General features: G+C 34.9%; 2 protein-coding genes across 7 annotated transcripts in view; both read left to right on the plus strand.

Annotated features, from left to right (window-relative positions):
* LOC110106239 (importin-9) overlaps positions 1-2,860 on the plus strand; it is a 38,195-nt gene extending 35,335 nt beyond the window's left edge. For 3 of the 6 annotated variants that reach the window (XM_020836049.2, XM_020836050.2, XM_020836051.2), the window contains 7 exons: positions 1,000-1,112; positions 1,195-1,272; positions 1,761-1,835; positions 1,912-2,043; positions 2,143-2,196; positions 2,272-2,352; positions 2,545-2,860. In XM_020836049.2, the coding sequence (XP_020691708.1) occupies positions 1,000-1,112; positions 1,195-1,272; positions 1,761-1,835; positions 1,912-2,043; positions 2,143-2,196; positions 2,272-2,352; positions 2,545-2,595 (584 nt within the window). In that variant the 3' untranslated portion in view covers positions 2,596-2,860. Of the gene's footprint in view, positions 1-999; positions 1,113-1,194; positions 1,273-1,760; positions 1,837-1,911; positions 2,044-2,142; positions 2,197-2,271; positions 2,353-2,544 lie in introns of those variants that run through there. The other 3 variants (XR_003700477.1, XR_003700479.1, XR_003700478.1) reach the window with 3 other exon arrangements.
* Positions 2,861-5,649: 2,789 nt separating this feature from the next.
* Positions 5,650-11,488, plus strand: LOC110106255 (serine/threonine-protein kinase 16-like). The gene is made up of 4 exons (XM_020836081.2): positions 5,650-5,926; positions 6,159-6,301; positions 9,551-9,694; positions 11,225-11,488. Exons 1-4 carry the CDS (start codon positions 5,713-5,715, stop codon positions 11,471-11,473), a joined length of 750 nt encoding a protein of 249 aa, XP_020691740.1. The 5' UTR covers positions 5,650-5,712; the 3' UTR covers positions 11,474-11,488.
* The last annotated feature ends 2,835 nt before the right edge of the window (positions 11,489-14,323 follow it).

Genomic DNA, 14,323 nt, shown 5'->3' on the forward strand with positions numbered 1-14,323 from the left:
GGATTTGAAGCAAATTTGAATTTAAATTCAGATTTGTTTAAATTAGGGAGGTTTCCTAATTTACATTCTAGCCTTAGGAAAGTATTTGAATTCAATTAATTAATTGAATGTCAATTAGGAGGCTTTCCTAATTAACCAAAATCTATTTTAGGAAAGGGAATAAGAGCATTTGAAATTTGAATTTCAAATTTATGAGTAATGGAAGGGGCCGTCGGCTTGGCTAGTGGAAAGGGGCTGTGGTGGTGAGGAGGCTGGCAGCCGGGTGGGTTGTGGTCGGCGGATTTGGGCGGCCAAAGGGGGCGACGGAGTGGGGAGGGGCTCGGTTCTTAGGGAAAAGGAAGGAGAGTGGGGTTAGGGAGGCCGGTGGGTGGAAGGGTTGGGAGAGAGGGTGAATGGAGGGGAAAGAAAAAAAAGGATGGGGAACCGCGAACCTTGGAATCCTCCACAGGTTGACGGTATTGCTCTCACCCTCACTTAGGGTTTCATCTTTCCAGAACTCACTAAGAGATCAAGCAAAGAAAACTGAAATTTCATTCATAATTCATCATCCAATACGTAATCTAGTAAATAAATAAACTACCATCCATGAAATGCATCAAAAATAAAGACTGTGAATCGTAGCCATCGATCTACGATTCCTACGCTGGTAAATTCGTCGATATCATTTGTCGATGTCCTCATCAATAAGTGCTAAATCCTTGTTGGCCTCCTCTTTAAAAATTTCTGGCTTTGCTACTGAATGGTTGTGAGGTTTGTGAGCTGCTTAATATCCCATTATCATGCTATTTTTTGCTTATTGTATTTTTTTTAGAAGATTTTTGTTGCTACTTCCTAACCTTCTTACTGAAATTGAGTAGCTTTACCAACCTGTAATTCGTTAACTTATTATATTCTAAAAAGGTTGTTTTCAAATAAAAAAGCAATGTACTGGTAAAATAATTGCAATATTTTTTATATCCATTTTATAGCTCATTTATTGATGTTCTACAATTGACGTAGGCGAAATCCAGGGAGCATATCAGATCAAGGTTACAACAACTGCCCTAGCGCTTTTGCTATCCTCCCGTCATGAGGAATTAGTGAAAGTTAACGTTAACGGTCATCTCATAAAGGTATGCATTTTCTTTGGAAGTACTCAACTTTTTACGTGAATATTTGTAAAAGTTCCTGAGTTGATCTATTTGAAATAATCAGTCGAATGCAGGTATAACTACTCGTTCTAAAGCTAAATTAGCTCCTGACCAATGGACTATAATTCCACTTCATGCAAAGGTAAGAGTTAAATGCTTCCAGCAAAATTAATGCTTGCCTATCCTTATAAAAGGATAATGTTTGCTGTCGCTTTTGGCAGGGAAATTATTCTATGCGGAGTCCGAATATAGAATCTTTCAGATTACTGCGTATCTTATGCGTAAATTCTACGTATTTACTATTTATATATTGCGTATTTGTAGATACGCAGTAAATAATCAGCAAATAATTAGTTGTGAGGATTTGCTGCGTATCTACAAATAAGCAGAGCGTACGCAGTGTGTCCAGTAATTTGGAAGGTCCTCTACATTCGGACTCCGCACAGAATAATTTCCCCTTTAGGCTCGCCCCTTCTCGTGTTGAGTAAAAATAAATATAAGATTTACCTGATGTGTATGATTGGATTGCAGTCCATGCATAATAGAAGGATAATGCTTGCCGTCTCTTATGGTTTTCCTCCTTTCGTGTTGAGTAAAAATTAGTAAGTTGCCATTCTGCATGTTCTGCAGATATTTTCGTTGTTATCAGATGCACTGGTTGAGACTCAAGAACAAATTTTGGATGATGACAGTGGCAGTGATGAGGTAGCCGTTAGAAGTTTTTATGTATTTCTGAACAACTAAAGAGTGTTTTTGATAGAAATTCTTCCACTGTCTACAGGATAGTGATTGGGAGGAAGTCTTAGATAACAATGGCTGTGGTCTACAAGATCTATTATATCAATCAAATGTCCCCTCAAAACGTAACGCTTCAGTTGAACATCTTAATGCAATGGCTAAAGTCTTTAATGAGGTACGGTGGTGACTGAATTCACCTTTTTTTCTACTCCACATGCTCTTTCAACATTAGTACTGCTAGCTCGTTACTCACTTTGATCTGTATATTTTCAAGAGTGACGGTGATAATAGTGAAGAAGAGCTTGTCAAAGATGATCCGCTAAATGAGGTTTGCACTGAAAATGCCTTCTATTTAGAAAATGGCTTTCCTTAGTAAAATTACTAACAAAATTGAGTCTGGCAGACTAAAGTTGCAGGTTTTCTCACTCAATTCTTTCTAAACTTACATGACATGGACAGCTCACTTTTTGACCATCTCTGCCAGGTAACATAGTGCCTTCCTTTTTCATAGTCTCTCTCTCTCTTATTGAGACATTTGAGCCAACAACAACAACAACACATATACTTCATATACGTAAAATTTAAATCTAAGACTTCTTGATTAGTAGTCAAACTCCGAACTAACAGATCAAGTTGAGCTGTGTTTTATATTTCTCTTTTGCTCGATTTTGTGCAGAACTTGACACATGCCCAAAGGATTGCAGTCAAAAAGGTTGTGAAGAAGTGAGAGCCTCTTCTCGAAATGGTTTTATTAGTGTTTGTTTAAATGTAAAATTTTCATCTTTTCAGTATAAATTATTGTTTTTCGTTGTAAAGGTTTTATTTATCAATCATTTATCTTGTCAAATTTTGTATGCCAATAGCGTCTATCTTTATTTGGACTGTCTTTCCTACTAAGGGTTTGAGGAAAAACAGTGAACAAAGCCGGAGTGGATTTTGTTTGGGTTATACTTATTGTTTTGGTTAAAAAATTAGTAATCAGATTGTGAAAACTTTGTGTGCCATTTTCAGGATGGATCTTTTTCACCAATAAGAGGCAATACACATCTATATAAGACCTACTCTCTGAGTTTAACTTTAATTTTTCAAAATATTTTAAAGCTACTCAAAACAATTACTCTAATGATAGTGAGAAGGACTTAGGCTTCGTTCAGAACGGTTTTCTTTCTGCTTCTTAAAACAGTTTTTTAGTTTATAAATTTTAATTATTGTACTAAAAAGTTGCTTCAAAAAGCAGAAAGAAAGCCGTATCAAATGAAGCCTTATTATGAAAAAGTATCCTCTTAGCTATATTATTAGACACTATGCTGACACATTATGGCTTTGACTGTGGCTTTGCTTGCGACCATTTTATAATTATTTTTAAAGTAGTTTTGTAGCATAAAATTTTTTAATTTAAATAATTTTGTAGTTCTCAATTGTAGGAGGTGCTTTTAGCTTAGGTATTAAAAATTGATGTAAAAAGTAGTAAGGAAGTTGTTCTAAACTAAGTTTTGTTTGGGGCAATTTTTTTATTGCTTTTTAAAATAATTTTTTAGTACAAAAGTTAAAATATTTGTATTAAAAAATTATTTTAATCAGGAGGAAAGCAGCTCCAAACGAAGCCTTCCCATGTGACGACTTTCTTATTGCCTCCTTAAAGAAGCTTTTTAATATAAGAAATTTTAAAAAGCTTTTTTCTTTTTTAATTTTTATATTAGAAATTTACTTTAAGAAATAAGAAAGTCATCTCAAATGAAAATCAAGTTTTTGTTATTTTTTGTATTATAAATTTATAATTATAGTTTTTATTTGATTAATTATTTTTAAAAATATTATATTAAAATTTAAAAATTATTATTTTTTACAATAATTTGCAAAATTTTAAAAAAGCTGTACCAAACCAAGCTATGGCAATTGGGAAAAGATATCGCTGAGCGGACCCCTTCACCATTTGCGATCATTTTTCTTCAAATATTTGGTACAGATCCGCAAAGTAATGGGGAATTCGTCTGAAAAGTCAAATCCAATTCAATGGAAAACCGTGCCCTCTAATCAATATGGCGATTCTTTTTAAAGATAATTAAAAAGATCAAAATTTTTTAAGTATAGAAAATGTAATTATTTTTTTTTTAAAGATCAAACTTGCAAAATAGTGTTTGGATTTTGCTGAAAATGTAAAATGAATTTTAGTTATCTTAGATAATCAAATTTTATTTTGCATTTTCTAGTGAAAAAATGGGATAAAAACTCGATTTCAAATCATATTTTGTTATAGAAAATGTAAATTAAAATTTGTTTTTTTAGGAATATTAAATTTAAAGTTACGTTTTCAATATAACATATTAAATATATAATTTAATAGAATATTCAAACTTTGATAATATTTAGTATAATATTTAGAAATTCAGAAATTTAATATAAAAAATGTAATATTTAAAGTATAATATGTTTACAAATAATCTTTTTTGAAATATTTAAATAAAGTACGTTGGCTATACGTTTTAATGAATTAAGCACCTTTTGGGTTAAAGGGATAGAAAGAGATTTTTAATGTTATTTATCTTTAATAAATTACTTAAAATAATAATTAATATGTCATCAAAATTAATTTAATTGTGAATTATAATTTTTTGTAATTAATATTGTTGCATCATGGAGTATTCTCGGTGGTAGAGAAATATAAAGTTTAGCGTCTTAAAGTTGTACGAAGATTCAACACACAAGCAGATAAGAGAGAGTGTGTAGCATTCATAAGACACTAGATTTTTTACGTGAAAACCCCTGAAAAGGGGAAAAAATCACGATGTCTGGCCCAGTTTGAATGAATCCACAAGTATTTGCAGTCGATTACAAATTAGGCCTTTCCTAGGGAGAAGGGTCTTGGCTTGATGTCACAAATTTACATCATATAGAGCGCATTACATGGTGGGAGTTACAATAATCAATATAGACATGCTTGTTTGGTCGGCAGGACCATAGTTGATAGGATAGATGTCAGGAAGATCGTAGTATGTAGTAGACTGGGGTTAGAAAGATCATTGTCAGGCGATGTAGGTCGGAAGGACCATAGTCGGCAAGAGACCGAGGTCAGAAAGACCGTTGTCTGACGATGTAGGTCGGAAGAACCGTAGTAGGCGAGTCGGCATTAGACAAGGGTCCAAAGACCATTTTAGTAGGGCGGTACTCCGGGCATCATGTGATGGCCTGACAGAAGTTCGAGTCTCAGGTGGTGGTCCGACAGAAGTTTGGGCCTCAAGTGGTGGTACGACAGAAGTCCGGACGTCAAGTGATGGTCTGGTAGAAGTCCGAGCCTCAGGTGGTAGTCTGGCGGAAGTCCGGGCCCCAGGTGGTGGTCCAGCAGAACTCCGGCGGTGGTCGAGGATGAGCGAGTAGGCAAGAGCGATCTCTCTTGAATCTCTTGGGCTTGGGTTGAGTCGAATTTGGTGTCCTTGGGTTCGTATTTCCGATATGTTCAGTTCGACTATAAGTTAGCTGAAATTGGAGATCGGATGGTCCCAAATTTAATTTTGAAAATTTCCAACTTGATTTTGCCTCGAGATTCGCACTTGACCAAGAAATTTTTTTGAAGACAGTATCAGATATATTCTTATTTTTTAAGGAAGAAGGAAGAATATATATATATATATTAAAAATGGCTTGACAAATTTAAAGCGATTTTCCTAAAGCTAAAAATTTAAATTCCAATTAATCACTTTTAACATTATTTTTACTCACTTCTATTTCCTCAAGCGTACGCAGAAGCCTTGACAGATCTATACGCGGACTACTCTCTCTCTCTCTCTCTCTCTCTCTCTCTCTCTTCCGGAGAAGACAAACCGGAGGTTGTTGGCGAAGGACTGAGATGGGATGCTCGTTCTCAGGGTTGAATGCTCTATACGACGCCGTTAATGGCGGCGGGGACGTGTGGATCAATCAGAACCGATTCAGGATTGTGAAGCAGCTCGGAGAAGGTGGCTTTGCATTCGTTTATCTCGTCAAGGAGGTTGTCAGGGACGGTGCCTCCGGCGGCGGAGGGCTTTCCGGGAAGAAATTGAAGAACCCTACACACGTCTCAGGTCGAGTTTTGTTCTCTGTTCTCATGCTAATTTATCATATTGAAGTTAGGCATTGGTTCTTGATTTGAACGGCGCTGTTGCTTTTTCCCCGGATTATTATGATTGCAATTTGTGAAAATTTGTGATGTTGGCTTTTATAGATCAGGCATATGGTAGAAAATAGTCTTAGGAGCTGGGCTGTTTCATAAAAAATATGTCAATTTCGTGTGACATTTATATCTTTTTCCTTCAGATGACGGGACATATGCGTTGAAGAAAGTCCTAGTTCAAAGTGAAGAGCAATTAGCGTTGGTAAAGGAGGAGATACACGTTTCGTCACTATTTGGCCATGCTAACCTCCTTCCACTCCTTGATCATGCTATTATTGCTGTCAAGGTAATGCTAATACCAATTTTGTATTATTGTTCAAAATTAGGGATAACCCATTTATTGAATATGATGTTAATCATTATTTCGCATGCATGTATGTGTGTGTGGATATGAGGGAGAATTGGTGCAACCAAAATAAGAAAAAATAAGTTGCTAAGGTTGCAAACTCAAGAAACTACAAGATTGCCCAAAAACAAGACTTCTTTACAATATAGCTTAAACATATACAAAACAAATTCAAATACAAAAATACAACACTACTTTCAACTTGTAAACAACACAACCAACTTACTATTAATAAAGTTTAGAGAAGAAGGATACAATTGGAAGGGATATCGCGGAGAGAAGAAAGAGATTGGAGACCGATACGAATTATAAGAAGAGAGAGAGGTAGAAGACAATAGCTCGCAACTCGCAAGCTATTCCAAACCCGCAGGTTTCATGATCCAAAAATTTTCATCACTAACTATTTTTATAGCAGCAAACAACGCTCCTATAAATAAGAAAAAGGAATCCAAACAGCCCCCCAAAAGGTGCCGCCCAAGCCTCCAATAGGAGCAACCAGATTTATTAAAAATAACTAAGAGAGGTTCGGCCAGCCCAGGAACCAAACAGCCAGAAAACTAACAGTCAGCCCAGAATTCGAACAACCAAATCATGGGAAAATACCCAAGAGAGAGGCTCGGCCAGCCCAGGAATCAAACAGCCAGAAAACTAACAGTCAGCCCAGAATTCAAACAACCAAATCATGGGGAAATACCCAAGAGAGAAGCTCGGCCAGCCCAGGAACCAAACAGCTAGAAAACCAACAGCCAACCCAGAATCCGAACAGCCAAATCATAGGAAGATACCCAAGAGAAAATGGGCCAAGCCCAATAGGAGAATTTCAGCCCAACAACAAATGCCCAAAAATCGAAGAAAAATCAGCAACCAATGTGGGGAAAAACCGAAGCATAAATAGCAACTAAGATGGGAAAATCGAAATATTAACACAACAACTAAAGTGACAGCTTTTGGGAATTAAAAATCAGCATGGTGAACCCCAATAGGCAAGTTTTGCTTACATCAATTCTCCCTATGGGAAGAATTCTCATCTCCTAATGAGATTGCCTTCAAACTTCCAAGATGCTCCAAAGGCGTCACTTCTACTTCTTGAATAACATGTCATACTTTCTTTTGATTATCTCCTTTTCTCATTCAAATTCAGACAGGAGTTGAAGCTTCTTAGCTTCAAATCTCTCGACACTTAAATGCAATTGTCTTTGAATCTTGAGAAGCTCGTTTTGTAGAGGATTAAAAGAATATGCTTCAGGTGGAACCCATTTTGTTGTTGGAAGCATGTCCTCAGGAATCTAAGACATAGTTAGATGACTTTCTTGATTACCTTCAATTTGTTGTTTGTTTTGACTTTCTATTTTTTTTTTTAAAGAAAGTGAGACACTCACAACAACTTGGATGCTCTGATATCCAATTGGTGCAACCAAAAATAACAAAAAATAAGATGCTAAGGTTGCAAACTTAAGACACTACAAAATTGCCCAAAAACAAGGCTTCCTTACAATATAGCTTAAACATACACAAAACAACTTCAAATACAAAAATACAACACTACTTTCAACTTGTAAACAACACAACCAACTTACTATTAATAAAGTTTAGAGAAGAATGATATAATTGGAAGGGATACAGTGGAGAGAAGAAAGATATTGGAGACCGAGACGAATTATAAGAAGAGAAGGAGGTAGAAGACAATAGCTCGCAAGCTATTCCAAACCCGTAGGTTTCATGCTCCAAAAATTGTTATCACTAACTAATTTTATAGCAGCAAACAACCCTCCTATAAATAGGGAAAAGGAATCCAAACAGCTCCCGCAAAAGCTGCACCCAAGTCTCCTATAGGAGCAGCCAGATTTATGGAAAATACCCAAGAGAGAGGCTCGGCCAGCCCAGGAACCAAACAACCAGAAAACCAACAGCCAGCCCAGAATACGAATAGCCAAATCATGGGAAAATACCCAAGAGAGAGGCTCGGCCAACCCAGGAACCAAACAACCAGAAAACCAACAGCCAGCACAGAATCCTAACAACCAAAGCATGGGAAAATACCCAAGAGAAAATGGGCCAAGCTCAATATGAGAATTTCAGCCAAAAAACAAATGCCCAAAAATTGAAGAAAAATCAGCAACCAATGTGGTGGAAAACCGAAGCATAAATAGCAAGTAAGATGGGAAAATTGAAGCATCAACACGACAACCAAAGGGACAGCTTTTGGGAATTAAAAATCAGCATGGGGAACACCTATAGTCAAGTTTTGCCTACGTCAAGAACACACTTTTTTATGGGGGGCTTTGAGCTATTTGATGTCAAACTCATACACACTTCACATATGCAAGCTTTAAATCCAATACCTTTTGATTGGTAGACAAAGCTCCCACCCAATAGATCAAGGTGAGCTGCATGTGAGAACACACTCAATGAATGAAGTTTCTAGAGCTATGATACTGGTAGGGTTTGATGTATGTAGTCTTCTACCCTATACTACAAAGGAGTTGTTTTGATGATTTGAGCCCATCACATCCAGCTCAGTGTTGTCGCTCTTACTATTGCTCCAACCCTCCACCTATATATGTATTTCGTGAAATTTTGTGGCTTTTATCTCAATGTGTCCTAGGCTCCTAGCTTGCATTTTCATTTAATTTGAATGCTCTTCAGTCAAATTAGTTATTAAAAGTTAAGAATTTCATTTGCATCCATAATTCTCAAGATGTGGAAGTCTCTTTGGACTGTTATGATATTTTTGAATGCTACTATTGGCAATTTCTAGTTGTGTCCATGAAGTGATTTTCAAATTCCACAGTAAATTTTAAAGCAGGATGCTAATATTTAATTTAATATTAACTTACCTTAATTTCTTATCCAGTTGATTGTATTCACCATTCCTGATGATCAAGAAAAATTGTATGGTTTTTATGGGAAATCTTTGCAGGGATTGTTTCACTGTTGAGGAACATTAGCAAGTATTTTGCATATCTAAAAGTTGAATGTTTGAATCACTATAACTCACCTTCACCAAATTTATATGAACATTCCTTGCTACTGATGGCCAGGGAGAAAAATTAAGAAATTGGATCATTGTTTTTGAGGCTTTATCGATGACACTTCTATGTCTAGTAAAGAAGTGATCCACCTCATGTAGTAATTTGGTTAGGACGATCTATCAACTAGTATTATGGTGGAATCTACATTTTTATGTAGGGTCCACAAGAAGGAAGGTGGAACCATGAAGCGTATTTATTGTTTCCAGTTCATATGGATGGGACTTTACTTGATCATGTCAAAGCTATGCAATCAAGAAAGGAATTCTTCTCAGTGCTCACTGTTCTTCAAATTTTCCGTCAGGTGAAGCCATATAGTCAAATTTGTAATCTTTTAGATGTTTTTTATTTATTACACAGGTTCTGCATGATATATGCATAATTATTTACATTGCTGTAACGTTGTTTTAGCACTTCATTATTTTTCCTTTGAAATATTGTTAAAAACTATTGTGTGCACAAAGAACAAATAAGATGTTATAGCCTGTTATAGAAATTTTGACGATTGGCATCGAGATTTTGTTCTCCTTTAACTAATAGAAGAATTCATTAAATGGAACGAAGAATTCTTATGGGATAAGTAATTCCAGGGTACTCGTATCTTGACCCGCATAAAAGAGCCTTATTTTTTGCTTTTTTGCTTTCATTTTTCCATTCATATAATTATTTGTTCTCTCATTTCTCAATAATTAGTTTTGCTAAATCTAATGTTATTCTAGTTTCTGTTTCTTCCTGTTTATAAAAATAACCTTGTAGATTTTTGGGTGCCAAAAATAACTCAATTGAATTCTTGCAAATCATGTAAAAATATTTTAGCACTTTGCTGTTTGAAATCATTTATTTATAATAATCTATCATTTTTTTAATTTGGAATTTAAATGTAGAGATTTTATTATACCCTTTATATTCAGCCATTAATTTATAATATATTTTCTTAATTGAGGATATTTTTCCTGTTATTTTATCCTATTATACCTCTTATATTCACCTTTATACAAGCATTAGTGCTCTATTGGAATATATCAAGTTATTTTAGGAGACTGCCAATGCAGCAATTCTATACTGGACTGCTATTTTTTCCTGAATATCGAATTATTTTCAATTACTGTAACAGACAATTTTTTTTTTCATTTTCTTGTGATAATTAATCATGGAAGTTTCATCTTAGATAACTCTTGATTCTCCTGCCTATATACCTTGAATCCTACATATAACTGAAAAGCAAAGGTTGGTAATTGGTATTTACAATTCCCTACCGTTTGTTCTTTTATGAACTGCTTAAAATTCTATCTTTCGATCTGTATATATTAAAAATTTCTCCATCTTAAGAAGAAAGGCACAGTTCAATGCCAGTTTCTGTTTCTCCTATAATTACTAGGAAGCATCTAACATGCTATTAAATTTAGTCAAAATACCTTTTTCTCTTGATTATGCAGGCTTTACCCATTTTATGAATATGTTTTTGACCGTTGCTGTGTTTCTGTTTCTCCTATAATTACTAGGAAGCATCTAACATGCTATTAAATTTAGTCAAAATACCTTTTTCTCTTGATTATGCAGGCTTTACCCATTTTATGAATATGTTTTTGACCGTTGCTGTGATAACAGATTTCATATACTTATTGAAGCCTAGTTCCTTTTAGCTAGGTTGATGAAACTGCATCTTCGTCTGATCTCCCAATGTACATATTGCCTTTTTAAAATTTTGATCTCTCTCATTTCATTTTTTTGTCAGTAAACTTATATTATATAAATATGCACACACACACACACATGTTTTGAGGTTCATTTCCTGCAATTTTGCATAACCTTTTATGTGATAACTCCACAACAGATCTGTACTGGACTAAAGCAGATGCACAGTTTTGATCCTTCATATGCCCATAATGATGTGAAACCTGGTAACGTTCTGATAACACATAGGAAGGGACAGCCACCTCTTGCCGTAGTGATGGATTTCGGTAGTGCTAGGCCCGCTAAACTGAAAATACGTTCTCGTTCAGAGGCTTTACAATTGCAGGTGCGCGAATCCCTCTTGTATCAGAGAGTTTATTTCTTATGTTACATAGTTATTGACAAATAGCTGGACCATTTACCACTATGGTACCTTCACTTAAAAATTTGGTTTTCCTGCCATACTAGCTGTGTTTATATGACGCTATTTATGCTTCTACATCTAGTCATTTAAAGTCACATGATGCTATTGCTATGTCATCCAATGTTATTCATTATTTCATTACCATTTTCAATTTTTAGCACTTCTCATTAGTTGCATCATGGTTTTATCGTCATCATCATGGTTCTCCCCCCTTTATCCTTCCTATTTTGTTGAGAACTGGAGGCCGCATTATCACAAATATTTGGAGTTGGCTTCCTGAATATTGCTTCTTCATTAGTTATGGATCGTGGCTGGCATGGACTATAAATCCGTCTTCCAGTTTTGTGTTGTATTTGGTAATCCAAATTGACTAAATCCTTTGAATAACTTGCAAGCATGTTTGATATTTTGATTTATAGCCTTCATCATCCCCTTCTAGCTCTATCATCTTGATTTCTTTTCCAACTTAATGCTAGCTTTTCTACTCCGTTTTGTGATAACCTTCTCAATCTACTTTTTGTTTCCACCTTTTTTTTCTATCGTTTGGCGCTTCTTTTACCAACTTTCTTCCACAGCCTTTTTAACTAATCATCCTTGTTACCTTTATTATTCTGATAAGTTGGATATTTTCTTTTTTTAAAAGAACATTATTACAAAGAAAAAAATGAGTTTGGAAATTAAAGAAAAGAAAAAAAGTATTGATATTCTGATCATACCAGTTATAAAGTTCTTAGGCTTTATTTGGGATAAGTTTTTTACTACTTTTTAAAAATAACTTTCTAATAAAAATATTTTAGTTCAAAAAATATTTATACTAAAAAGTCATTTTAAAAAATAATAAAGAAGCTATCCCAAATAAATTCATAATTTTATAAGTAAATAATAATGAAACAATTCTTAAATTATGTTAATCTCAAAATTTTATAACTCATTGTGATTAATATTTAGAGTATGTTAGAGTTATTTATTTTATTTTTTGTTTTATCACTATTTTTCAAAAAATTATGTTCACAATTCGAATAACAAAGTTGTTTTCTTAACAATAACTTCACAATTAAATTTATAAAAAAATGCAGCAATTTCAAACAAACCATTAATCACTCATAAATAAAGTCCAACAGGTTGTAAAGTTCCTCAAGCCACCGAGGCTTCTTGATTTTCTTACATGAATAGATTCAAATTTTTTAGGGCAATTTTTTAAATTAAGTATTATTTAAATTATAATTAAGCGATTAACCAACGAAAAAAAAAAAATTAAAACTCGCAAAAGTCGCCCTAAAACTCGAAAGTCGCCCGTTCAACGGGCGACTTACCGTTAAACGGGGACTTACTTAAGTGACTCGGCTGACCGTTATGTGAAGGGGTAACGGGAATATGTAGTACCCGTAAGGTTCCCGTTGCCCATTAAACGAGCAACTTATCCTTGTGAGTATTTAAAAAAAAATTTGTCAGCCAGAATACATATAAGCCAGATAGAAAAATTAAAAAAAATATATTAAATATATAAATACATAAAAATTATGTAACATGCATGTAAATCATCCTAAAATATGTTATTAAAATTTAGAACTTTATTTTTATAAATTGAAAAAAAATTGAAAAAATTAAAAGGTAATTGAGGTCTACATTGCATCTTTATTGAAAATTCCTAGCTAATAGCGCTGTTTCATTGTCAGCCAGAACTGGCCCAAAATGAGGTCAGTTCGGGCCAGCTGGGCTGCACGTGATGGCCTGTCTAATGATTAGACGTGAGCCTAACATATTTATATATATGGAAGCAAGGCCTGAACTGCTTACTATAAATGTGAAGGCATCCAACTTCGAGTAGCTGGTAGAACTTTCAGACTTCATTTATGAAGACCAAGAAAGCACCCAATGCTCTCCTCTAGCAATGACATTATCATTTAAATAAAATGAAATTTTATGATGATTTCATGTAAAGTATTATATTAGACCATTGAAAAATAAATGTAATGATTTTATATGTTATATTCAAATTTGTTTGTGGATCGAACTCGAGCTTACTAGTAGATCGACTTGGTGAACGAGTGGGCTAAAACTTGCGTGAGGATGACACTTGTGTACAGTAGTACTACATGATTTCCTAAACACGTGTTACCTCTTAATTTGTTGAAAGAGGGTAAGGTCTTAAGAGTAGTGCAAATCATCGATCTCTTGGGAAGCTCAATAGAGCATGTGGATGAGGTGATTGTGTGGGTGAATGTGTAGATGAAAGGGGATTAGTGGTTGGTGAGCTTGTTGATATAGCCGGTGACTTATCTGGGGGATCTTGGATCACCTGGGAAGAGAGAGATGAGTGAGATGTTATCGCATGAAGGGCAAAAGCTATAGGTCAGATGGTCATGGGAACTCAAAAACGATGGTCTAATGAGTAGGCATTTTTGTGTAGTTGAGCTCGGTGAGAATGGTGACTTTGACATATAGTGAGTGACTAATATGGTGTTCTAGGCATGTAACGGGTGCATGTCGAGTTGCTAGATTAGTGGGAAATCCTTAATTTGTCCTATAAAGAGAAGGTTCCAGTTCCATGGTTGGCCTGAGTGAGCAGCATTTGATGATCATTTTGAACGAGTTCTCCTACGGGTTCCAGGCGAGTTGTACATCTTGGATCACTAGGTGAGTTCCTTTTGTGGACTCCCTGGAGGACGAGTTTTCTTATCATGACCCGCCGACTACCTGCTAAATAAATATTTTGTCACTTATTTATTCAAGGTGCCATGGATCATTTGCTCGGTGACTACATAGTATAAATGCTATATAAGGTTTATTCCACTTGATCTAAATGTTGCCTGAGGAGGTCATATAAAAGTCATT

The sequence above is a fragment of the Dendrobium catenatum genome, unplaced genomic scaffold (genome assembly GCF_001605985.2).
Source record: "Dendrobium catenatum unplaced genomic scaffold, ASM160598v2 fragScaff_scaffold_51, whole genome shotgun sequence".
Classification (NCBI taxonomy): Eukaryota; Viridiplantae; Streptophyta; class Magnoliopsida; order Asparagales; family Orchidaceae; genus Dendrobium; species Dendrobium catenatum.